This window comes from Podarcis filfolensis (genome assembly GCF_964270895.1).
Source record: "Podarcis filfolensis genome assembly, chromosome: 7".
Classification (NCBI taxonomy): domain Eukaryota; kingdom Metazoa; phylum Chordata; class Lepidosauria; order Squamata; family Lacertidae; genus Podarcis; species Podarcis filfolensis.
The window spans coordinates 86,368,566-86,396,141 of NC_139603.1; the positions used below are offsets into that span (position 1 = coordinate 86,368,566).

At 45.9% G+C, this 27,576-nt stretch overlaps 1 protein-coding gene across 1 annotated transcript in view; it reads right to left on the reverse strand.

Moving 5' to 3' along the window:
- The window catches only part of TSNARE1 (t-SNARE domain containing 1), a 339,199-nt gene that overhangs the window by 129,499 nt on the left and 182,124 nt on the right, over positions 1 to 27,576 (reverse strand). The window contains exon 8 of the mRNA XM_083622303.1: positions 9,938 to 10,105. Coding sequence (XP_083478429.1) covers positions 9,938 to 10,105 — 168 coding nt within the window. The remainder of the gene's footprint in view (positions 1 to 9,937; positions 10,106 to 27,576) is intronic.

Consider the following 27,576-nt stretch of genomic DNA (forward strand, 5'->3'; position numbering starts at 1 on the left):
TTATTAGAAACCAGTCAAAACGACCTCAAATAGATTTCCCTGCACAATCATGTCGCAGTTAGGTCTTAAACTTCTCGCTTGCTCCGTGCCAGATGTTGTTCATATGGAAACTCCAACCACAACTGTTTATTATTCCAAGAAAGAATATATATTTGTGTGCGAGAGAGGAGCAGAAGGAATCATTTCTTTCCCCCTACATGATTTCTTTCTCTCCCTCTTGTTCCCTCGCTGCCCCTCGTCTCCTGCCCTCCATTTGCAAAGTTCCATTATTCCACCTCAAAGTCTCTAACGCTCTGAAGAAATGGGACAGTTCTTCGTTGTGCTACATTAAAGGGGAAATATATATACTAGGGCAAAGGAAAAAGTTTTCAGAATTTCTCTTTCTGCAGCACTTTAACCGGACCACTCACCCTGCACCGCAGGCCGTTGGGAGATGAGAAACTCACCCTCGGTTCAAGAGCACTGCATTTCACAGATCAGAGGCACTGAGGATAAGCTACCCACTGGTCAGAAAGGATGTAAAAACTGCTGGACCAACAACTAAAAAACGATGTATTTATAGGGAACAAGAAATTAATGGAATGCTGAGACACTCCACCACTATGCTGAACGGCACGTACATAATGGACTATCCTCAGAGATTTTCATTTCTTTCAGTTGGGACAAGCAGTAAAAATGTGCAAGGATCATACTTCATCACATCTTCTATTTCCTAAAAAAAAAATAAAAAAAATTCCCCACTTTTTCATTTTACAATGTTCATAGAACAAAAAATTAAATCTAAACAAAAATCAACATTTTCTCCTGTCCTCTCCTGTCTGTGGCTCCTTATTTTATGTCACAATCTTATGCATAACCAATTCCAACCTATTTATAAATTCAATCTTTTTACTCTCTATACGTTATTTTTTTTTACTGCTCGAGTTTATGTCGATCCTGCTAACATTTTTGATTGTTTACAATTTGTCTTCATATATTCAACAAATTGTCTGTTAAACAAGTCTCTCGTCTTGATCTCTTATTCTTCTGGTAAATTTTGCCAGCTCTGTGTATTCCATCAATTTTAATTGCCAATCATTTTTCACTGGGACTTTCCATCTTTGGACATATACCATTCAGGCAGCCTTGCCCAATCTTCTATTTCCAACACAGTTGTTTAATGAATTAATGTCCCACTCTTCGTCCCAAAGGAGTCCAGGGCATCAAATGCATAAGTGATAACAGATGGTCTTTTGGGTATTCTGGTCCTAAGTTGTATGGGGCTTTGTGCACCAAAAACAGCATCTTCAATTCAGCCCTGTAGCTAATGGTGGTGACTATGGTATTTTCATTAGTGGGGTAACACAATGGGGGGCAATTGAGCATTCAAATTTTGCATCAGGGGCAGCTTTCAGACCTGCCTCAGAAGTGCTACTCCTTGCTCAGGTGTGAGTGTTATTGCTTTTATAGACAAAATAGCATCACCTGGGCACAAGAGGCAGGTAACCACAGTCTTGGGGGCACTCCACAGACTGCAACAGTATGAAAAAAGGACGGAAAGGGGGGGGGTCCTCTATGAGGACTGAAGTTGTTCAGGAGCCACAAGAAGCTCATATAAGGTCAGTAAAGGTAAAGGGACCCCTGACCATTAGGTCCAGTCGCAGACGACTCTGGGGTTGCGGCGCTCATTTCGCTTTATTGGCCGAGGAAGCCGGCGTACAGCTTCCGGGTCATGTGGCCAGCATGACTAAGCCACTTCTGGCGAACCATAGCAGCGCACGGAAACGCAGTTTACCTTCCCGCCAGAGCGGTACCTATTTATCTACTTGCACTTTGACATGCTTTTGAACTGCTAGGTTGGCAGGAGCAGGGACCGAGCAACGGGAGCTCACCCTGTCGCGGGGATTTGAACTGCCGACCTTCTGTTCGGCAAGTCCTAGGCTCTGTGGTTTAACCCACAGCACCACCCGTGTCCCATAAGGTCGGTAGATAAGGTCAAAAAAGAATGGGAATGCTTCCAAAAGTATCTGAATAAATACGGTTCCAATAAGAATACTTAGTTGTGTTTAGATTAATTTCACAGAAAAGGGGGGGAAATCTTCCTATTGTTTGGATAAACAACAAAACACAGATTATTTAACTGTAATAGTTGAGTCGAAACCACGAAGAGATAGATAGAAGTCAACAAAACCATAAGGGACTCTAACCAGCATGAAAGGCATTGTGTACAGAATATTCAAATATTGGTTTGAACTTCCTAAATAATATTTGTAGAAGAAAAGTAATTTTGTTTTTTTCTGGGGTTTTTTCCCCCTAGTTTTTGTCATTTTGTGTTGATCTTCTTCTTCCCCCCTTTTTATTGTTGTTTTGTTTATAGTTTTACCATATATTTTGTAACACCTATTTTTGTCTTAGAATACATAGCTGAGGATCAAATTATTCTTTTTATTCTTTCTTTGTAAATTTTGAAAAGGTAATAAAGTTTTTGTTTCAATAAAAAAGAGAGAAGCTCATATAAAATGGAAAACCAGGTGAGAGGGCTAATGGAATGGGACACAATAGACAAGGCCTTGGCTGATTCAATGTAACAGGGACTCTCAGCGCTGCAACATTTTGTTGCAGGGATCCTGGGATTATGGGAGTTGTAGTCCAAAATCATCTGGTGGTCCTACCTCTGTTCTACCTCTTTTCTCTGTTGGCAGTATAATTTTATCATTTATATAATCCTTTGTCTTCTGTCCTTTTCTTTCTAGATTCTCCTCTCCATTGAGCATCTTCTATTTGCTCTCCTCTTTTTTGTCTTTTCTTCTTCTCCTTCTTCCACAAGGCAGTCGATGCATAAATTGCAGGACGAGCTCCAACATTTTACAGTGTTTGGATTCAGGGGCATAAACATTTAGACGGCACATATTTTATGGGGTTGCTTGCAATAGCACAGTGCGGCTGGCTCTGATTGTCTGTCAGCCAATTGTGACATAACATTAGCCATGTGTTGATGTTATTTCACCCCCCTCTGCTCCTAACGGTAATTGCCTCAAAGCACATCAGCATATCTACAGCACGTTGGGAGAAGCCTTGCCAGAGCTGCCAGTCATTTGAAAATGTGTCTGCGCTAAGTAGATGAATTATTTGCCTCCTCAGCAAATACTCAACTAAATTCAGGTGATGTTTTCTTGCAAAACACCAAAATCTCTATACAGTGGACGCTCGGGTTGCAAACGTCATCCATGAGGGATGCACGTTCGCAACCCGCAGCGGCGCATCTGTGCATGCATGGGTTGCGATTTAGCACTGCTGTGCATGTGCAAAGCACGATTTAGCACTTCTGTGCATGCGCGACCCCCGAAACCCAGAAGTAACCCGTTCTGGTACTTCCAGGTTTCGGCGGGTCTGTAAGCCGAAGAAACGCAACCCGAGGTATGACTGTACATGTATTCCCCCCCCCTTTATTTTTCCCCCTATTTTTTTTTCATTGATTTTTCACATTTATCTCAAAATGACGCAACAAAACACACAACAAAGAAAAACACACCACAATATAACAAAATCAAACACAGAGAAAAATTATTTCTTCAAATACCTAATTCTCTTAACATTTATAACTGACTTCTTCAAATCCTCTCTAACTGAATTTCATTATATCACCTTTTCCCCCCTTTAAGATATTGAAAGATATGTGGTGATAAGTGTCCTGATCACACAAAGCAATGGTACTGCCTTGGACAGAGCACACTTAGGGTGCTGTGTCCAGTTATGGGCACCATGGTCTAAGAAAGATGTTGACAAGCTGGAACATGCGCAGAGAAGAATGACCAAGGTGACTGAGCAACGGGAGCTCACCCCGTCGCAAGGATTCGAACCACCGACCTTCTGATTGGCAAGTCCTAGTTTCTGTGGTTTAACCCACAGCGCCACCCGTGTCCTTCCAACATTTCTGGTGTTGACCTTTAAAGCCCTAAACGGCCTCGGCCCAGTATACCTGAAGGAGCGTCTCCTCCCCCATTGTTCTGCCCGGACACTGAGGTCCAGCGCCGAGGGCCTTCTGGCGGTTACCTCATTGCGAGAAGCAAAGCTACAGGGAACCAGGCACAGGGCCTTCTCGGTAGCGGCGCCCGCCCTGTGGAACGCCCTCCCATCAGATGTCAAAGCAATAAATAACTACCTGACATTCAGAAGACATCTTAAGGCAGCCCTGCTCAGGGAAGTTTTTAATCTGTGATATTTTAGTGTATTTTTTGTTTCTATGGAAGCCGCCCAGATGGGCGGGGTACAAATAATAAATTATTATTATTATTATTATTATTATTATTATTATTATTATTATTATTATTTCCAACCCTCCAACATTTCTCCGATGAAATGCCCTCCAACATTTCTCCGATGAAAATGGCGATGTCCTAAGGAAAAGCGGGACATTCCATGATCAAATCAGAAACCGGGGCAGCTTCTGTAAATCTGGGACTGTCCCTGGAAAATAGGGACACTCGGAGGGTCTGTAATTATCTTAGGTAAATTTATGTATGCTTATTTGGGCTTGAATCCTATCAAACTCAGTGGGATGTCCACGCGGGCAAGGAGTCAACAGCCACCTCCAGGTATGTACCTTTACACTCCATGAAGTTCTAAGCACTGGAGATAAGCACCACCATAAAATTAGCTTCATTAGAGATCCATTGCCCCATATAATTCCCATCAGCTGAATTAAGGCTGCTGTTTACAACATTAAATCACGCCTAGTTCTCATCTCCGCTTCCACCCGTGTCTCTTCCCTGCTGAAAACTGGCTGGCAACAGGCGGCTTGTTTGAACGTTTATGGTCTTCTAACGGTGTTGATAACATCACATTTCCTGCTGCACTAATAATATTCCCAAATCCACCCTGAAACAATTAGCCTAATCCAATTAGAGAGGCGCAAGACTATGTTTCTTAATCCAATTTTGTGATTTATTGTGCACTCCTAGCGCAGAGTTCATTTGCAGTTTAAGCCCTGCATGGAGAGGGAGAGAGATATATATACAAACATCTTATTTTTCCTGAGTTGCTTGCATTCAACACTGGGGTTAAAGGAAGGAGTAAAGAAAAGACAGAGGGTGCACTTCAGGAGAAGAGACAGAAAGCCTCGCAACGTCCGTGTTTTGGAAATCCTGTTTTGAAATAGGATGTTTGTTGTTCATTTTTTTAAAAAAAAAAATAATAATAATAAATGTTATTAGGAGGAGAAATCATCTCGAGGCCATAGGTGTTTTACAACTCCTGTTTTGGAAATATGATGTTTGTTGTTCTTATTTTTAATAATAATAATAATAATAATAATAATAATAATAATAATAATAATAATAAACACTATTAGGGGTGAAAACCTCTCAAGCCCATTAATTGTTAAGAAAACATGGGAGGGAGGGCAGCAGAAATGAGTGTCCTGCTTTTTTTTTTTTTAATAAGATTTTTATTAAGATTTTTACATTATAAAAAATAAAAACAAACAGAAAAAGAAAAAAAATCTTTCCATCACATTATTTTTCATTTACTTGTTTCTTGGACCCCCTCATACCTCTCTTTTTTGTATTCCAATTCAATTTATTAACTCAGCAATTTGTTTCCCTCTTTATTCTACCCAAATCTTTATTCTTAAATTGTTGTGATCTTAAAATTTTACTTTTATAAACCCATTTTTTTCATATTCTTTTAACCCATTACAGCTAGAAACCTCTTAATTTTAATCCAACATTATTCTAAAGTTGATTAATTTTACAATATCTCTGTAAATAATCTTTAAATTTCTTCCAATCTTCTTCCACTGACTCTTCCCCCTGATCCCGGATCCTGCCGGTCATTTCCGCCAATTCCATATAGTCCATCACCTTCATCTGCCATTCTTCCAAAGTGGGTAGATCTTGTGTCTTCCAATATTTTGCAATAAGTATTCTTGCTGCTGTTGTGGCATACATAAATAAAGTTCTATCCTTCTTTAACACCGATTGGTCAACTATGCCCAGAAGAAAGGCCTCTGGTTTCTTCAAGAAGGTATATTTAAATACCTTTTTCAGTTAGAAATGAGTGTCCTGCTTGAAGTCTCCTTGGGAGGCTTCTCTTACGGTTTAAGACACTGGAAATACCAGGGTTCCCAACACTTAATGCTAAGACCAGAAGATGGCTTGGTGTGAAGAGAGTCAAATTTTGAGCAGACTTTCCTGTCTGTCTTCCTATTGCAGCCTTTTTCAACCTGTGGGTCCCCAGATGTTGTTGAACTGCAACTCCCATCACCCCTAGCTAGCAAGGCCAGAGCTCAGGGATGATGGGAGTTGCAGTCCAACAACATCTGGGGACCCACAGGTTGAGAACCGCTGTCCTACTGGTTAGTGGAGGTGTGGGCAGTGGCTGTAGCTCAGTGCGTGCTGCCAACAGACAACATCTAAGCAACCACTGAATCATATGATTGTCGAGTTGGAAGGGACCACAAGGGTCATCTAGTCCTGCAATGAGGGAATCTCAACAAAACCTTCCAAGACAGATGAGCACCCAACTGCTGCTTAAAAGCCTCCAATGAAAAAGAGAACACAACCTTTCAAACAGCTGCTATCGTAAGAAAATCCTTCCTGATGTTTAGTCAGAATCTCCTTTCTTATGACTTGAAGCTATTGGTTGGAGTCCTATGAAGGAGAAAACAAGCTTCTTCCATCTTCCCTGGGACAGCCCTTGAGATATTTGAAGATGGCTATCATATCTCCTCTCAGTCTCCTCTACTCCAGCCCCCGGCAATGCAGGAATCTCAACTAAAGAATCCATGACATGTGATCATCCAACTGCTGCTTGAAAACCTCCAATGAAGGATAGTGTCATGGTCCAGTTTACGGGCGATCAAAGTCCTGGCAGGGGACGTCAGGACCGGGGGTAAGATGGTGGGGTGGGAGCAGGAATGGGTCCAGAAGCCAGGAAGCTAGGGATCCAAGAGTCAGGAAGCAAGGAGTCAAGAATTCAAGGGTCCGAGGATCAAAAAGCAGGGAGTCAAGAAGCCAAGGTTCAAGGATCAGGAAGCAAGAAGCCAAACACAGCAAGGCAGGAAGCGTGTTGCTGTGGCAAAAGAGCCGAAGGGAAATGCTGACCTTATATCCCTTCCCAGCTCTTGCCACCAGGTGCTGTGAGTTACCAATCGGCCGCACCTTGCCTCTTCAGAACAAACTTAGGAAGGCCCCAGTCCTGAAAAGTCCTATTGGTCACAGGACCTGGCTCCTGCACGCACGCCTGACAGATAGTCCACCACTTCCTGAAAGAGTCAAGGAATCTCCAATAAAAAAAATAACGGGTGTGGAAAACATACAGAGCCGCCTCTTGCGAAGCCTCACCATTTGTTGATGGAGCCCAGCATTAAGAACATCAATAGAACCTTGTTGGATCATGCGAAAGGGAAAACATCTAGACCAGTGGCCAACTAGGAGAATGTAGAAAGAAGAAGGACCTGAACACAACAGTACTATCACCACTACTTAGAGCAACAACTCTCCAACCTAGCAGGCAGAGAGGTCTTTCCCAGCTGATTCTACCTGAGATACCTGCTGCTGAAGATGTCAGGGGCTGAAAGAAAGGAGACCCTGAACACAAAACAGATGATCTGTCCCTGAAATGTGGGCAAATTTTCTGAAACATCTCCCTCCTGGGGAAGCAGTGCCATTCCAAATACTGGCGACGCTGACCAAGATGGTGTGAGAGTACAAGGATGCTCCTGATTATTTATGTTTGTATACGAGCGTTGCCTTTGCATTTGAGCTGCGGGTGTTAATGGTGGTGGTGGGGATTTACAAGGAAAGTCAGAAGCATGTTGAGGAGATGATAGTGATGTATGTACAATTCTATAGAGCAGAGCTCATAAGAAGGTAAGAAGAGCCTGCTGGATCATGCCAAATAGCCCATCTGGCCCAGCATCCTGTTCTCACAGTGGCTAACCAAGATGCCCGCGGGAAGCCTGTAAGCAGGACCTCAGAAGAAGATCCCACTCCTCTCCTGTGGTTTCCAGCACTGATGCCTCCAATTGTAGAGGCAGAACATAGCCATACCAGCTAGTAGCCATAGATAGCCAGTGTGGTGTAGTGGTTTAGAGTGGTGGACTCGTAATCTGGTGAACTGGGTTCGCTTCCCCGCTCCTCCACATGCTGGGTGATCTTGGGCTAGTCACGCTTCTCTGAAGTCTCTCAGCCTCACTCACCTCACAGAGTGTTTGTTGTGGGGGAGGAAGGGAAAGGAGATTGTTAGCCGCTTTGAGACACCTTAGGGTAGTGATATGATGGCCTGGGACTTGGGCTCGGACTCGGAACCAGAGGAGTCTCAGTCCACACCGGATCCTCTGTCTCAGGTGATATCTGAACCAAGTCTGGGGCCTGATCATGAAGAGCTCCAGCCTGAACAGGTTCCCCTGCAAGAAGCACCAGCTGGGCCGAGTCAGGGGCTTGAGCCTGCCCTGGCTCCAGATGCGGGGATGACCTCGTTGCCTTCAGCTGGGCCATCACTTACAGCTGCTCCACTACCAGTTGGGTCAGGGGAGACTGAGGAGGCCCCTGGGTCTAGTAACCCACCAATGTCTCCCGAGCTGCAGAGACTGAGGTCTGAGAGAAGGAGAGACCTGAGTACTCGCAGGAGGAGTGCTCACCTTTGGGCAAAACATGGAAGTGAGTCAGCGGGGGATCAGGACCGGCTGCTACCCCAACAAAGATAAAAGGCTGTCGGACCCCACCCCAGGTTGCGGGAGCAACATTGCTATATGCTAGATCCTGCACCTGTCTTTGCCTGGTTTCCTGCCTTGTGTCCTGCCTTGGCCCTGTCGGACTCACAGCGGAACCTTTGGATTCTGGACCGGTCCTGGACTGTGTTTCACGGGTTACCCCCGGGCCAAGCACACCTGCAAGCAGGACCTCAGAAAAAGATCCCACTCCTCTCCTGCGGTTTCCAGCAATTTTGTCTTCAGGAGTGCTGAGGCCTCCAACTGTAGAGGCAGAACATAGCCATCTTTGCTAGTAGCCATAGATAGCTCTCTCCCAAGTTGGTGACCATCTTTCCCACCCCTGGGAATGAGTTCCATAGTTCAACTAGGACCTCATTAAAAAGAACTTTCCTTTCTCTGTCCTAATATTCCCACATCCATCTGCATTGGGTGCCCATGAGTTGTAGTGTTACAAGAGAGCTTTATAAACTTCTGCACTGCCACCGCTCGCTCACCTTTCCTCTAAACTAAAAAGTCCAAAATGTCCCCAAAGCTCAAGGCAGTTAACAACAAAGCAAAGGCAGCTAGACAACATTTTTTAAACGTATATATAAAAGCTGAGAGTAAAAAGAGTAGTAAAACCACTTCCAGTCAGTTAAAGAAAAGATTATATATATATATATATATATATATATATATATATATATCCAGAATGCTTATTGCTAAAGAATCCCTGGTGGCAAACAACAGGCTTCACGTGTGTGTGTTGTGATTTTCAGTACAAAAGTGGCATTTTAGGGAACAGGCCCCAAGAAACTGAAATTTCATAAAACACGACACAGCAACACCAGCAAGGCCAGTGACTGGCTGGCTGGCTCTATGTTACAGATTCCTGTTTAAATTAAAATCACTGTGCAGACCAAGTATATAAACTCATAATCTTTATGCCTAATGGCTGCTGATTAAGCACTAACATTTTTTTTTTTTTAATGGTACTGCTTTTCTGTTGGCAAGATCCCTGAGCTGAATTTTCACCACACCAATAGGCACTTTCACAGTCCAAATTAGCTTCCAAGCAGAACTGTATCGGACTATTTCTCAGCCAAGTGTATTTCCCAAACCCCTAATGGTTGGGGATTTCTCAGTGTAGCGGGATTCCCCCAAAGGACTGCACACACACTCAATATTCCTCCGCATTTCCAAAAATTCCATGAGGGCTGAGGCACTGAACTCTCAGAGGCTTTCCCCACAATGACAGTGACTGACCTCGATCTGCTGGATGGCTTCTTCTCGCTGGCGGATGACCTCCAGGTCCTCCTCTGTGATTTCGGAGAGCAGGGCATGCTCCTGGTTCTGCTCCGTCCACAGGCTGTCTCCGCCGTTGAAGATCTTTTCATCATCCGCCAGGTTAGAGAAAGGGGTCTTGGGACTTTGCTGAAGTGGAGAAAACATAGCAGAATTTAGAACCAGTGGACTGAGATCCTTGCATTGCAGTGAGTTGGGTTGGAATGGTCCCTGCCAACTCTGCAGTTCTATGACTCCCAAAGGAGGATCATGTCAGAGAGAAAAACATTACTCCACAATAAGAGGGTTGACACAGCAAAACAACAACAACCAGTTGGACATAGGCAGTTGCCTTATACTGAGTCCCCATGCTGCTCAATATTGTCTACACTGACTGGCAGCCCCTATATTCTCACAGCACCTTCAAGTCCCTCATATCCTCTCTGTTCCTCTGTGTCCCTCTGCCCTGATTTACTCAAACCTCTGCTGTTTAAAAGTTGCCTTCTCTGTTGTTCCCTTCCCCTGCTCTGGCTTCATGCAAATCCAGGACTGCGATCAGGCACTACAAATCGTCCAATAGGGGCCGCATGATGACAGCATTCCATTTCTATTTATATAGGAAGATCTATCTAGCTATGGGCTATATCCAATGGTGGCCATTACTGCCTCCTGTGGGAGCTAGTTCCATAGTTGAACTAAGCACTGCATGAAAAAGTACTTTCCGCCACTTTCTTACACTATCTCATCCTTGCTAGAGATGCCAAAGTTCTTCTCCGGATTCAGGCATTGCTATGAGTTTGTGCGGGACAGCGATGGCAAAAGCCAGCCTCTTGATGGAGGAGAAAGATTTAAAAAACCCCAAATCCTTCTCTGTCCTGGAATAAAATCCTGACAAACTCCCCCATACTTTGGGAGGTGGCTGTGGAGAGGCAGAATTTTGTTCCCATCATTCTTTCCACTCCTCCCCCCTCCCCAGATATCAACACAGAAATACATTTTTTTTTCCTGTAAGGAAAGGAGATCTCTGTGATTCAAATGGATGTTGGCGATTAGATAACAGTGACTTGCTTAAGACATTTTAATAAGTCCATGCTTTAGGCGAGATGTGAACTAGGGATTTCATAACTAGCTCACAACCACTGCATCAGTAACTACAGCAGACCCTAAGTTATTAAATATGTCATGTACGGAGATCTATACATTTTGGGAAAAATATATATCAAAGCGTTAGTAGAAAATGAACCTCACCAGTACTTGGAAGAGAACCAACAAATTAACAGAGTTTACAAATCCAAATGCTGGAAAATTGAATCACTCCTTAAAGGGGCAGACTGTGCAATTAAAACGTGGCAATTTGATACATTTCTGCCCTTCAACATATATTAGCTCAAAGCACTGAGATATGTATGTGAAGCTATGCATTTATAAACCTTCGGTTCCGCTGATATTGTAAACATTAATTATATATGTACTAATAATTATGTAGGTTTCAATACTGATATTTCCCCCGGCATAATAGTCATCTGGGTGCCACAGTTCACAGGGGATCGGATTTTCTATTAATGGAGCCAATGCATATTTAAAATTAGTTATTACATTAGCAGGCTATTGCTCCTCTACTCCATATGAGGTTTAAATTAACAAACATCCACCCACAGGCTTGATTCCCAAGGAAAGCAGAGGTTGCAGGGGGAGAACGAACATAGAAAAGGAGAAACCAAATTCAAGGTGGATATATTTTAAAATGGGATTTACTGTAGTTGCTATTTGAAGGACATAAATACATGAGCAGAGCCTCCTGCAGAAGGCCTATGGCTCATCGTGTCCTGCATCCCATTCTCACAGGACTAACCAGATACCTAATGAGGAACCTGCAAGCAGGACCAGAACATAGGAGCACCCTCCCCTCTTGAGACTGCCAGCAACTGGTACCCAGAAACATCATTGTCGTAAGAACCTAAGAAGAGCTTGCTGGATCAAGCCAAGGTCTCATCTCCTACAGCATCCTGAAGCTGAGGCTCCAATACGACTAAACAACAACTGCCGGAATAGCAGCTACATTTTGCTTGCCTAGCTGCGATGCAGCCGAACAGTCTGCTTGGTTTCATTAGACTGGATAATCCCTGTCCAGCTCGCCTTTCCTGAAACCAAGACACGCTGCTGTTGCCGGGAGAGTCTTCTGCTGCAAGGCACTGAACAGAAGCCCAAAGCAATTACAGGAGAAGAAGGTCCAAGGCAGCAGCAGAACATTTGGCCTGGGACTCTGAAGACTTTTCCAGATGAGTTCTGGAGTGTGATTACTGTTTTCACATTATCTTTCAGGCAGAAGGAGGGAGAGGTGATGGGAAGCTTAGGTTCTTAAGATCCAATAATAACAGCCCATTACTTTTGACTCCACCTTTCCATTCCTGGTGTGGACTATTTGATGGGTTTGGTGAATGTGTCTTATTTCATAGAACTGAAGAATTGTAGAGTTGGAAGGGACCCCCAGTGGTCATCTAGTCCAGCCCCCAGCAATGCAGGAATCACGACTAAAGAATCCCTGACAGGTGCCCATTCAACCTCTGTTGAAAAACCTCCAATGAAGGAGAGTCCATCTTCTGTGGCAGACTGTTCCAGTGTAGAACAGCTCTTACTGTCAGAAAGTTACTCCTGAAATAGTTTTGGACAGAATTTGTATATGTTCGTTTCACGAGCATATGCATTTTAATGTACGCTTTACTCTTGTAGATGTATTTCTGCACCTGTTACTTGGCTGCAGCACTGCAGCACAAAACTCAGGGAAGTGCAGATTTTGGTTTGCGTAGCATTTCGGAAAGCGCAAATTTGACAGGTTCTTCTTTAAGTGTGAATGGATTTGGGATTTTGCCCCATCCCTAGTCCACATGAATAAGGAGCAAGGAGTTTAATATCTGGAAAGGGTGCCTTCCCTCCCTCTTACATTTGAATAAATTGGTGGGTGAGGGCTGAAGTTGTAGAGAGGGAAAGGATCTTGGAGACAAGGACAGCATTAAGAATACCCTAGTTGCAACCAAACATCTGCTTCCACCATAGTTTGACAAAACAAGGTTCTGGGGATGTATATCAGGCTACTTGATGCATCATGTTTGGGGGAAAAGATGGATCAGCAGCCATTGTGTTCAAATCCTGTTTTCCAGTGTTCCAAAGCCCAGCTGCTGTGAGAACAGGATGCTGGACTAGATGGGTCACTGGCCTGATCCAGCAGATTCTTCTTACATTCTTATGAATAGTTAAATCCAGGTAACTCGCAGGTTAAGACAGCATCTTAAAAAGCAGAGACATCACCTTGCCAACAAAGGTCCGTATAGTTAAAGCTATGGTTTTCCCAGTAGTGATGTACGGAAGTGAGAGCTGGACCATCAAGAAGGCTGATCACCGAAGAATTGATGCTTTTGAATTATGGCACTGGAGGAGACTCTTGAGAGTCCCATGGACTGCAAGAAGATCAAATGTATCCATTCTGAAGGAAATCAGTCCTGAGTGCTCACTGGAAGGACAGATCCTGAAGCTGAGGCTCCAAGACTTTGGCCACCTTGTGAGAAAAGAATCATAGAATCATAGAGTTGGAAGAGACCACAAGGGCCATCGAGTCCAACCCCCTGCCAAGCAGGAAACACCATCTCACTGGAAAAGACCCTGATGTTGGGAAAGATGGAGGGCACAAGGAGAAGGGGATGACAGAGGACAAGATGGTTGGACAGTGTTCTCGAAGCTAGCAGCATGAGTTTGACCAAACTGCGGAAGGCAGTGGAAGACAGGAGTGTTTGGCGTGCTCTGGTCCATGGAATCACGAAGAGTCAGACACGACTAAATGACTAAACAACAACAACAACTCACAGGTGGGCGACCTGTGGCCCTTGGGCAAATCCCTGTGAATGGCAAGGAGGGGGGAGGGGTAGAAGTGCCATGGGGGAGAAAGCGAGAGAAAGGCGTGGCAGAGAAAAAGAGCAGAGAGAAGGGGTAAGGGGAGAAAGAGTGAGATAGGGCTGGTGGAAGGGAGGAGGGCATGAATAAAGGAGAAGGGAAGTGGCCTGTCTCACCTTTGGCTCCAAAATCACCTTCCCCAAATGTATCTCCCTAACAGAATAGCATTGAGTGAAAACAGCCGTTGACAGATAAGAAGGTTAAGCAACTCTGAGATAATTGCTCCCTCTCTCTTCCATAGATCATGAATGGGGGAACAGAGCTCTTTTTACATGCACTGGAAGGTTAAGGGGGATAAAGAAGAAAAAGCCCTACAGCTATTTATTAGTTTCAGTTTACAGGGCTTGGAGAAATCTGAGGGAAGAACAAAGCATCTCCCAGCGTTCTCAGCAGCCACAGCGAACAACTGCAGCTTACCCTGCGAGTTAAACTTGTAGCTTAGAAAAGTATCCTGGAATTGCAAGGAATGGGGAGAAACAGACACAGAAAACCTCCTCCCTCCCTCCACCAAACTAACTCCCACCACTGCTTGTTAGCTCCATTGAGGAGACCTTGCCTCTTCATTTTCATTTGCTTGCTTGCACCATGTCTCTAGTCCCTAGCGTTGACCGCTCTGTGCTCCGAGTCTACCCGAATTCATTAAGCAGCTAGCATTAGACGTGAAGGAGGAGAAAACACTTTGCAGCAGGAGAGATGGGAATGGGGTTTTGAGAACAGAAGGAGACCCCCCCCTCTTTTTTAATTCCTGCCAGTCTCTTTTAACAAACACAGGTCAAGCCCCCAGGTTAGCAGAAACCCGGAATGAAATGCTCAGGTCTGTCTCACTTCATGCCACGCAGAGCGTAATTTGTCTTAGTTGGGTCTGCAATGAATGCTGGAAACAAATAACATCATGGGGATGTGAATTGTGGTGTTGGGGGATAGGATCCTCTAAAAGCAGGGGGAGTAAATATGATCCCCCCCCAATTTTGCTGAAGGACAGCTCCCATCATCCCTGACCGATCCCATGCTGGTTGATGAGAGCTGCAGTCTAGCAACTCCTGGAGAGTGTCATGTTAGTGGCCCTATGGCAGAACAGCCAAACTTTTCATAACAAGTGGGTTTCAAGTGTGCTTTGACACTGCCTTGTTGCAGGGGTGGGGTAAAGGTAAAGATAAAGGTACCCCTGACCGTTAGGTCCAGTCGCAGCCGACTCTGGGGTTGCGGCGCTCATCTCGCTTTACTGGCCGAGGGAGCCGGCGTACAGCTTCCGGGTCATGTGGCCAGCATGACTAAGCCGCTTCTGGCGAACCAGAGCAGCGCACGGAAACACCATGTGCCTTCCCGCCGGAGTGGCGCCTATTTATCTACTTGTACTTTGACGTGCTTTCGAACTGCTAGGTTGGCAGGAGCAGGGACCGAGCAACGGGAGCTCACCCAATTGCGGGGATTCGAACCACTGGTCTTCTGATCGGCAAGCCCTAGGCTCTGTGGTTTAACCCACAGTGACACCAGCATCCCGCAGGGGTGGGGAGTGAGGCCCAAATCTGATGCCCCAGCCCCAGCCCACCTGCTGCCTTCCCAAATCCAGCTAAACTAGGTGCCAGGCTTTGAGAAGGAGGCGCAGTGCTCTGGCAGGGTCCTAGAACCTTTCCACCGGAGGGCTCTAGGTCCTTGCCAGAGCCTGGTGCCTCGCTTACCTGGCTTTGCAAGGCAGTGGGAGGCCTGGGCATCAAATGTCACTGAGAGCTACCCAAAAAAGGACTGCAAGTTGCACTATGGGTTTATTCTAAGGTGATGCATGAACAGAGCTCTGCTAGTTCTAAAAGTGCAATATTATTCGTTCTACTTTAGGCTAAATTCAGTAGGGAGTTCTCACCACTAGTAGGGATTTGGTTTTCTCTGCTGTGGGGACCAGAGCTGAAGAGGCAAGGCACATGTTTTGCACACCAAAAGGTCCCAGGTTCAATCCCCGACATCTCCATTTGGAAAGGTGAGCAAAGCAATACCGTGCCTTATGGGAAAAAGCAAAAACACCTGACTTGCTAGAAAGAAGCTAACTTTATTTTCCCCTGATGCATTTATTAATGTTTTATCAAAGTTGCTGCAGTTTTCCCTTGCCAGATTCTTATGAAAAGGGTGGCCGATAAATATTTAAATAAAATAAAGACAGTGAAAAATAAATAAATCAATAAAGAAAAATAGCCAAAGGGGATGTGTGCATTGATATGAGTATTCATTGATTGCTTTGATTGTTAGTCTCAAACAGTTGGATAGGCTGCATATCCATTTTTAAACAAGCCAATGGCCCAGAGCTTTCTTGTTCTCTCCTGGCTTCCCATCAAAGTCGCTTTGGAATACTTCCCTGTCTCTCCTCTGTTATCTATGCCTCCCCTCCTTCACAACTTCTTGTTGCTGAAAATAATCTGCTTTCTAAAAGAAAGCAAAATAATCAAATATGGTTCACGCTAAAGCATGAAAATTCAGGAGGTGTGCAGCAAAACAGGCATGGATGAACACATTTTTTCCCCCTTATTGATGTGGCTCCTTAATTCTGGATGCAGATGGGCTTGTCTTTGTGCATAATTTGCTTTCTCGCACTCTCTTTTTGCTTTGCATATTGCTCAGAGGGTTTCATAACAACAAATAGCCCTACTGGAAGTCAAAGAATTGGCTCCCGTTGGCAATTTCTGGCACTTCACTTTGGACTGATGCTGACTAGCACTTAAGTCAGGTTCACTGAAACTGTTAACTGGAATGAAGGATTTTCGTGCATTGCAAAGCACACATCCGAAGGGTGAATCAGAGGCTAAGAGGAATCAGAAGACAGTCTTAGGGTGGAGAGAAGGGTCCTGACTTATCCTCTATTTCATCCCAGGGGAAATGATTCTGCAAACAGTGTCTCGGGGTCTCTTGTGGGTCAGTTTGGCAGTTTAGACAAAATTAACTGGAGAAGCTGCTACAGATATTTTTCCAGAATCCCTTTGGGACTCCTCAATCGTGTCAGGGTGTGTGTGCGTGTGTGTGTGCTATTCCAGCTACAAATTCCTCTCTGCACACTGGGCTCTCCTGGAAGATTGGGGGTCCTCAGAAATGGGTTTGCCTAACCAACTTCAGAGAGGGGGACTGTTCTTGTTTGCGTGAATGTCTTTGACTTAATCTTCTTCTAAATAAGATGCGCTGGGGGCTCCCAACTTGGGCTACATTCCTAATCATGTCTACTGAGAAACAAGCCCAAATGAAGTCAACGAGGCTTACTCACTTCCCTTTCACAAGATGTAGGGATAGGTGCCAACTTTGATGGCTTTAAAAGAGGGTCTGACAAATTTGTGGAGGACAACGTTGTCAGTGGTTACTAACCAAGGAGGATGGGTTCTATCTCCCCTGCTAGGAACCACAGGAGAGGAGTGTGGCTGTTGCACTCTGGTCCTGTGTTCAGGCTTCCCATGGGCATCTGTTTGGCCACTGTGAGGTTGTTGTTGTTTAGTCGTTTAGTCGTGTCCAACTCTTCCTGACCCCATGGACCAGAGCACGCCAGCACTCCTGTCTTCCACTGCCTCCTGCAGTTTGGTCAAACTCATGCTGGTAGCTTTGCGAACACTATCCAACCATCTCGTCCTCTGTCGTCCCCTTCTCCTTGTGCCCTCCATCTTTCCCAACATCAGGGTCTTTTCCAGGGAGTCTTCTCTTCTCATGAGGTGGCCAAAGTATTGAAGCCTCAGCTTCAGGATCTGTCCTTCCAGTGAGCACTCAGGGCTGATTTCCTTAAGAATGGAGAGGTTTGATCTTCTTACAGTCCATGGGACTCTCAAGAGTCTCCTCCAGCACCAGAATTCAAAAGTATCAATTCTTCAGCGATCAGCCTTCTTTATGGTCCAGCTTTCAATTCCATACATCACAACTGGGAAAACCATAGCTTTAACTATACGGACCTTTGCCACTGTGAGGACAGGATGCTAGACTAGACATCCCTCTCCAGCTGCGCTCTTCACACATTCTTATTTTAACTAATCAATCACTCAGTCAAATTGCATTTCCATGAATGTGCCAGCCCCCTTGGCCACGGCCCAGCTCGGGGACACACACAAGTGTACAGCGACCCACTTCTGGTGGAGCTGTGGGCACACTAATGCATCAGCAGAGTAACAGCAAGAAGCAAGGCTGTGGAGGCACTGGCATTGTGAACGCTTCCTTTACTTACAAATCAAAACAACAAACATGGCTAGTGTGAGCAGCAGCTTCACACGTCTGCTCTGTCCGAAAAAAATGAACAAAGAGAGAGTACAAAAGCATATAGGAGTGTGGGAACAGAACTAGACATTGTACTTCCGTCCTATCACAAACAGTGGATCACGAGATCCAATAGCAATGGAGAATGAAAATGCTAACATCCTCCTCCTTTTCATGACATCATAGACTTTAGCACATTTGCAGCCTATTTCCATACAGACGCAGTTGTTCTTTGTTAACAACCTTTGACAACAAATCAGCAGGTATTTCTTTACCTGGAATGTAGGACACGTTGATGAGTCCTCTCTGGATACAATGCCTTGCATGACATAACTTTATCTGCAAGTATTTGGTTCTTTGCTTACATCCTTCAGAATTAAGCAAAGCTAAGCATGACTAGTTGTCCTGATAACCCTGTATAGCAATGGAGAATGAAAATACTAACATTCTCTACCAAGGTGGTGGATGCATTTCCCCCCTTTCTCCTTCAAAACAATCCTGTGAGGGTGGTTAGGCCAGGAGAAGACAGCAACTGGCCAAAGGTGAGCTTCACGATGCCCAAGTGGTGATTTGAACCCTGCTTCCCTAGCTCCAAGTTCAAAACTTGAACCACTACACCATACCGGACCTCTCGTGGGATGTTCTTCTGGGACACTGCCAGAGGGAGGAAGGTTGGTTTTTTGCTTGTTTTGCTTCCTGGTCAGCAATCAGCTTGCCTCCATTGGACGTCAAGGGAGCTGCCCAGGAGAGCAGAATGCTAGCAGTTCAGGGAAAGACAGGGAAACACCAGCTAGCTTAGGGATTCTTTATTAAGGAAGCAGAACAGAGAACATACGGAGACCTCTGAGATATGCTCCACCTAGGTGAAGTAGTTGTTCAGACTGTCTTGTATCCCATTCCCTCTGTGTCAGGCCGCTCCCTCTGTCTACGGAGACCCTCTCTGTTTCTTCCTGGCTGTCTGCTCTGACATACATCAGATGCCTTGTTCTGGGAGTTTGGGGTGGGGCTTGCAGGCTGTCAGCAGAAAAGCTGCCAGTGTGGCTCTGTGGCAAAGCTGCTGATTCCTGTTTTTTCACTGTGTATTGGGGCAGCTGCCTGTTTCCTCTTCCTCATCCTCCAAGCTCCCAGTCTCCTGTACTTCCCAGCACTTCCGCTCCTCTGGGGTTTGTCCTGTTCTCCACCAGCAGGACCCAGGATCTAAATCCTCTCCCTCTGTGCTTTCCCTGGGGGGCTCTTGGTCAGGCTTCTTGCACAACCCCTCTTCATCCAGGCCAGTCCCTGACACTTGATGGAATGGTTGCTGCAATCGAGGCCTTTTTTAGGCAGCGATGGTCATGCTGGCACAGTGCAGTTGTGCCTACAGCAAATTCTCCAGCATCTTCCTTAAAAGTGATCCTCGCCTGTGTCTATTTAGAGCTCTGTGCTTCCCTCCCCTTCTCAACTGATGGCTTTATCTACAATGCCAACAGATGGTCCTACGGCAACATGAGTGAAGGAGAATAATAATAAAGCAGAGCAGAAGCATAAACACTCCCCTCCTCCCTCTGCAGCCTGATATTATTATTATTTTTTCTTTTAAAAGAGCCTGTTTTATTTAACCAGCAGAAATTTTAATCACAACATGAACATATGTCATGACAGAGTGAAACTTGCGGTCCTCCAGGGAAACATGCAGCCTCTGCACACCCAGAAAATGACCCAAGTGAATAGTCCCCCAGATCTTTGGTCAATGGGACCATAAAATAAAATAAAATTGCAGAACAGCTGATTTTTAAATATTTCCCCAGCTGCCTGAATTATATCCTAATAATTCTTGAGGCTCTGTTGTGTTCTACCTGCCAGCAAACCGTTCTGGCTGTCTTAGATGACTGGAAAAAACACAGATTATCACTCTGGTACGGTCATACAGTGGTACCTCGGGTTACAGACACTTCAGGTTACAGACACTTCAGATTACAGACTCCGCTAACTCAGAAATAGTACCTCGAGTTAAGAACTTTGCTTCAGAATGAGAACAGAAATCGTGTGACGGAGGTGCGGCAGCAGCGGGAGGCCTCATTAGCTAAAGTGGTACCTCATGTTAAGAACAGTTTCAGGTTAATAACGGACCTCCAGAACGAATTAAGTTCTTAACCCGAGGTACCACTGTACAGTCATACTTCCGGTTAAATACACTTCGAGTTGAGCACGTTCAAATTGCGCTCTGCAGCAACCCGGAAGTAACGGAGCGCGTTACTTCCGGGTTTCACCACTTGCGCATGTGCAGACGCTCAAAATGACATCACGTGCATGCACAGAAGCAGTGAAAAGTGACGCGTGCATGCGCAGACCATACGTGCGTCCATACGACTCCCAAAAACGTTCAGAAACAAAGGTGTGGCTTCCGATCAGCTACCAGATTGTCCTGCCAGTGTGGTGTAGTGGTTAAGAGTGGTAGTCTCGTAATCTGGGGAACCGGGTTTGCGTCTCCGCTCCTCCACATGCAGCTGCTGGGTGACCTTGGGCCAGTCACACTTCTTGGAAGTCTCTCAGCCCCACTCACCTCACAGAGTGTTTGTTGTGGGGGAGGAAGGGAAAGGAGATTGTTAGCCGCTTTGAGACTCCTTAAAGGGAGTGAAAAGGCGGGATATCAAATCCAAACTCTTCTTCTTCTTCTTCTGCAGCCAAGCGGAAGCCGCGGAAGCTGTGCCAGACGTTTGGCTTCCTAAAATTGTTTGAAAACCAGAACACCCACTTCCAGGTTTCGATTGTTTGGGGGCCAAGGCGTTCGGGAGCCAAGGTACGACTGTACCTACAACATGGTGCAAAGTGACACCACTTGGAGGTTTATCGCAGTTTCTTTGAAAGCCAACACACCAAATTGCCATTTCACAGACATGGCACCCATGATCCTAAGTTTCTTCCGCGGGTGAGAAATCTTTCCCCTTGGTGCTGCAACCCACAATGTACCTTCACTGAGGAAGCCTGCAATTTAGCCTCCCTTGATAAAGTCATGATATCATTGGTTTGAACTTCAGAGAGCAGTAAGTCCCCACCGCAGGGGACATCTGCCTTGGGTCAGAAATGAACATTAAGCACTCTCTGTTTATAAGGTTCGGAAGAAGCTTGGGGAAGATTGCCACTCTGGGTTTTGATTTGCAGGGTTTTGCATCTTCCTAGAAATGAAAATGGGGAGATAGACAATGGGGGCAAGGAGAAATCAACACGGTACAAACACTTGGAGGTTTATGGCTCTTTCTTTGAAAGCCAAGACACCAAATCACTATTTAACAGACATGGAGTTGTAGAGGATACCTTGGAGATGATCCAGGGAAATCTCAAAAATACTTCTTCCATCCCAATGGCTCTCATTTCTGAGAACAAAAGCAGCGTTTCAACACTCCTGTTCCCCACTGCTGCAGGATCAGGAACACAGGAACCTGGCATATCAAAAGTCAGGCTTTTCAACATCAACTTCGTTGGATTGGTCATGTTGTGCAGATGCCTGGTTATCGTCTTCCAAAGCAACTACTCTATTCCAAACTTAAAAATGGAAGGTGTAATGTTGGTGGTCAACAAAAGAGGTTTAAAGATTCTCTCAAGGCAAATCTTTAAAAATGTAGTATAAACACTGACAACTGGGAAACATTGGCCTGCAAGCACTCCATCCAATTGGAGAACAGCCTTTACCAAAGGTGTCATGGTCTGTGAAGACAGTTGAACTCAGGATGAAAGGGAGAAACATGCTAAGAGTAAGGGACGCTTGGCAAATCCACACTGTGATCAACTCCCGCCCGGAAACCAATGTTCCCACTGTGGAAGGATGTGTGGATCCAGAATTGGCCTCCACAGTCACTTACGGATTCATTGTTAAAACCGTGTTTATGGAAGACAATCTTACTTGGTTACAAGGGATCACAGAAGAAGAAATTTGGATTTGATATCCCACTTTATCACTACCCGAAGGAGTCTCAAAGTGGCTAACAGTCTCCTTTCCCTTCCTCTCCCACAACAAAACTCTGTGCGGTGAGTGGGGCTGAGAGACTTCAGAGAACTGTGACTAGCCCAAGGTCACCCAGCAGCTGCATGTGGAGGAGCAGAGACGTGAACCTGGTTCACCAGATTACGAGTCTACCGCTCTTAACGACTACACCACACAGAAGAAGAAGGAGGAGAAGGAGAAGGAGAAGAAGGTCCATCCAATTCGGTATTTTGGATAACGACTGGCTCTCCAAGGGTTTAGGGAGGAGCTCTTCCCAGTCCTACCCAGAGATGCTGGAGCTTGAACCCAAGATCTTTTGGGTGCTGCACTACACACCTTCCCTCATCAGGATGGACCAGATTGATGTGGAAATGTGGAGAGATAGAGACTGGAAGTAATGAGAAACTGGGAGAAAGTCCCCAAAAAGGCAGATTCACGGGGGCCTTCCTTGGACGCCTCCCTACTCTGAAAACTTGGATGTCAAAGAGAGATGGAGAAGCCCAGATACAAACCAAGCTCCTTTCAATCTTCCCCCTCCCCATCCCACCTAATATACCGTATTTTTCGCCCTATAGGACGCACCAGCCCATAGGACGCACCTAGTTTTTTTTTTGGGGGGGGAAATCAAGGAATTTTTTTTTATTTCCCCCCCAGGTTTGCACAGCCATCCCCAAGCTAGAAGAGGGAGACGGAGCGCTCCGTCTCCCTCTTCTGCCTTCAGGGACAGCCTCTCTAGCCTCCGTGGGGCAGCGGCTTGCCCCGCTGTCCCCCGAGGTTGTGGGGCTGGCGGGGGGGAGAAGCAAGCTTGCTTCCTCCCCCCCCCGCCAGCCTCCAGATCAGGTCAGGGAATAGCGGGGTGGCGGCGCTCTGCCTCCCCGCTATCCCCCGAGGTTGTGGGGCTGGCGGGGGGGGGAGAAACAAGCTTCCTTCTCCCCCCCACCAGCCTCCAGATCAGGTCGGGGAATAGCGGGGTGGCGGCGCTCTGCCTCCCCGCTATCCCCCGAGGTTGTGGGGCTGGCGGGGGGGGAGAAACAAGCTTGCTTCTCCCCCCCGCCAGCCTCCAGATCAGGTCGGGGAATAGCGGGGTGGCGGCGCTCTGCCTCCCCGCTATCCCCCGAGGTTGTGGGGCTGGCGGGGGGGGGGAGAAGCAAGCTTGCTTCTCCCCCCCCCCCCGCCAGCCTCCAGATCAGGTCGGGGAATAGCGGTGTGGCAGCGCTCCGCCTCCCCGCTATCCCCCGAGCTTTTGGGCTGCAGGCTGCTGCCCGCAAGCCTTGCGAGCCCGCGGGACCTCCCGCCGCGCTTGCAAGACTTGCGGATAGCTTCCTGAAGCCTGCATTCGCCCCATAGGACGCACACACATTTCCCCTTCATTTTTGGAGGGGAAAAAGTGTGTCCTATAGGGCGAAAAATACGGTACACACCTGAGATTTGTCCTCATCAGCAGTTTCCATATCAGGATACATTGTCATGACTATGATGTGCTGCCTTTTATGGGATTTTATATGTAAACTGCTGTACGTTGCCTGGATATCGTATCAAGAGCCTGTGTGGTGTGACAGTTAGAGTGCCAGACTAGGACCTGGAAGATCAGGGTTCAAATATCCACTCGGCCATCATGAAGATCACTGGGGGGTAACTTCGGGGGCCAGCCTAACGTACCTCACCGGGTAGTGGTGGGGATTAATTGAGGAGGGGGAAAGAAACTCCATGTATGCCACCTTGGGCTCCTTGGAGGAAAAAAGGGGGGATATAAACACAACAAACAAATAAATAATCATGTTATAGAAGTGGACAGCCTGTATCCCCCACACAAAAAGAAAGCAGGGAAGAAAGGAAGAAAGTTTTGGCAAAGTGACCCTTATTGGGTGGGGAGGGGGGGACCAACCCCTCTGGGGCGGGGGATTAGCTACACTGTCATGTCCACCTTTCCATCCCCAATTTGTTTAGACAAGCAGGAGCTACGGAGCAACGCTGGGATTCACTTTCTGACTTTGAAAAATGTGCCCGTCCTATAATTCGTATTGATTATTCTGCTTGGAAGTTGTGTACTGCAGTATAGTTGTCTGTAATCTAAATGCTCTCTTGGGAAACATTGAAATAAGGGTTTATTTGTTGGCACCAGGGGCTCAGGAGATAATTTGAAATCACAATTGGCTTATATTTCACGGGCACGGGGTTATTAAGCTGACCTTATTTCCACTGATGGGTCTCCGCGATGGAGCTTCAGGGGAGATTGCGCTCCTTGATCATGCCCCCTGGGGGATCTATCCTGATGCCCAGGGCGTCCTAACGCTAAACGCCGGCCTGATCTCAACTCTAAATGTCCCCATCCTCCGCTTTCGGCCATATTGACGGATATCAAGTCACCCAGTGCTGTAAATAAATTACCCATTCTTCATGTCTATTGTCACCTTGAAGGTATTTATAGAGAGTGCAATCACTTCCCTGCAAAAACCCTCCTCTCAAGGCTACATAAATTTAGCATCTTCATTCTAGCTTCTTATGTCTCCTAGCCCTGGAACTGGTGTTATTTTCGCTCGCCCACTTTCAGCATGCTATATCTTCCCTGAACTAACAACGTAAGAAGATGCTTCAGGATCAGGCTAATGGTCCATCGAGTCCTGGGTGTCTCCACACCCAATACCTCCAACTTCCAATACAAGGTCCAACTTGTGACATCCCTTTGCCAACTTTAAAATCGCAGAACCTCAAAACTTTGATAGATTCCCCCTGTCTCTGTTCAACCTTAGGGTGATGACCCGGGCATCGGAGTGTCTGATACATTCTACTAATGTGTGGTTAAAGGGTAGTAATGTACACAGTGATTGATTATTTGATGGAGTTGCAGGAATTTATGTATAGGTCGGGAGGGGTTTCCCCTCCAGGAGATACCGTGCACATGCAGCCCACTACCAAAATCAGCACAATCACTTTTGTGACTTTTGTGACTTGTCACCACAAAACACTTCATCACAGTTTCTTCCTATCTATTCAAAGGGCCTTTGCTGCACGATACCAAATGTAACAATTCACTGATCAATGTATCTATGTACTGGTTCACTGGGAAAACTTTAGAAATTCATATAGACATATGAGCTCAGCTATTCAGCAGCCCCTCTGCCTGAGTGATAATTCCTGCCATCCTGATACCTGAGTACCAGACAGGTAGCCATTCCAGAAATAACAAACCCAGATGAAGACAAAAGGGTGTGATTAAACTGGGTGGGAAACAGGGAAATGTAAATATCTCTTTTGTTACACTTGATGGGTGTTTGGTGGAGGGCAAGGGGAACCATGGGGCAGGGTCCAGGATGCTCAGATTACTGCCACTAGACCTCCCCTTTCATGATGTAACCATGATGAATTAGTGATGTAGTTTTTTGGGGGGTGTAACAAGGGGATTAGCAGCTAATAAAAGTTTGGGTTCTCTTTTGTTCGGGGCTTCCATCTTGTTTCACCTTGTAGCAGGTGGGAGTCCTGTCGCGACAGTCTTCAATAAAGACCAAGCCTAATGGCTGCTGTTTTGCTCTGGTATTCCTGGCTGGTGTCCTTGTTTATTGTCCAAGGGAGCCCTCAGATTTTCTCTGTTAACAAAGGAGGACTGAGAGCTACATCAGAGACAAGAACTCTTTTATACTCAAGTTAACCAGGGCTGATTGCTTGCATGAGCTTTCTCCATCCCTGGGTGGAGATGTCCTCCTAATAAATATTTTCTTCAAAACAAAACTTGCTGGGTGAGTAAAGAGGAAAAATGCCCTTACTACTGCATCCTTTAAAGAAAGAGAGACACATGCATTCTCAACTGGATGGTGTCAACAGGGCCAGAAATCGGGACCTTCTTGGAGATCTAGCAATGCAAGGATGGAGAACCTGCAGGCACCTTCAGATGTTGCTGGACTCCAACTCCCATCAGCCCCAGCCAGCATGGCCAATGAACAGGGATGATGGAAACTGGAGTTCAGCAACACCTGGAGGACCATGGGTTCCCCACCCTGTGCTAACACTTCCCATTTAGTTAACCCATATATCTGCTTTGCCAAAGACTGGGGTGCAACTTTGGGGCACTTAGAAGCAAAAGCGTGGCTGTGATTTTTCTCACAGGTAGGGTTTTCTAAACTGGCATTCATGGTTACTGATGCATCTAACAACTAGGCAATGTTAGGTAAAGATAAAGGGACCACTGACCATTAGTTCCAGTCGTGGCTGGCTCTGGGATTGTGGCGCTCATCTTGCTTTATTGGCCGAGAGATCCTGCATACAGCTTCCGGGTCATGTGGCCAGCATGACTAAGCCGCTTCTGGCAAACCAGAGCAGTGCACGGAAAGGCCGTTTACCTTCCCGCCGGAGTGGTACCTATTTATCTACTTGCACTTTGACGTGCTTTCGAACTGCTAGGTTGGCAGGAGCATGGACCGAGCCACGGGAGCTCACTCTGTTGTGGGGATTCAAACCGCCGACCTTCTGATCGGCAAGTCCTAGGCTCTGTGGTTTAACCCACAGCGCCACCTGTGTCCCTTAGGCAATGTTAGACAATGGAAAAAGCAAATGAATACAAGGCATGTTTACTCAGAAGTAAGTTCCACCAAGTTAAACAAAGCTTACTCTCAAGTAAGTGTGCATAGGGCTGTGGTCATGACTGTGAATCATTTCACATTTGAAAGCCAGAAGGGAAGCGGGGGTTACAAAAGGAAAATAAATAGAGGTACATCTTTACCTTGTTACAAAACAAGAGGAAGAGGAGGAAGAAATAATCATAATAATATTGCAATCACAGAGGGTGAATGTCTGTTAAATTACTATCTGCTGATTCCAGTGTGTAATGTTGTATTGTAAATAGATTCTTTGACATTATTTCATTTGGCATAAGTTGTTCACTTTAAAGTCATTTAAAAAAAATGCCTTGGATTGGACTGTTGATCACCTGGTGATTGCTTCAGCTTGGCACCTTGGCTGCTAGGCTTGTCTCAATTCATGCAATCTGTTCCAGCTGTTCCTGAAGATGCAATTTAGCATTTTGCTGTCGTTTCCCTCCCTGCTGTTTCATGCTTTTATGATGATTGTTTGACTCATGTTTGACTTGCGTTTAGTGGCCTTGAATGCCATCTACGACAGAACACTGGCAGACAAACATGCTAATAAGTGTATATTGGAAAAAAAATATAGACAGAACTAATTTGGCAACCCTATGCAGCAGGCAGAACCCTTATCACCTTTACAACTGCAGAAACCTTACAAAAAAATATAGGCTGGCATCCCTTCTTAACTCAAGCCCAGGCATATAGAAAGCAGCCTTATACCAAGTCAAACCACTGGTTCATCTAGTTCAGGCATGGGCAAACTCGGCCCTCCAGATGTTTGGGACTACAACTCCCATGATTCCTAGCTAACAAGGCCAGTGGTCAGGGATGATGGGAACTGTAGCCCCAAAGTATCTGGAGGGCCGAGTTTGCCCATGCCTGATCTAGTTCAGCATTGTCTACACTAACTAGCAACAGCTCTCCACGGC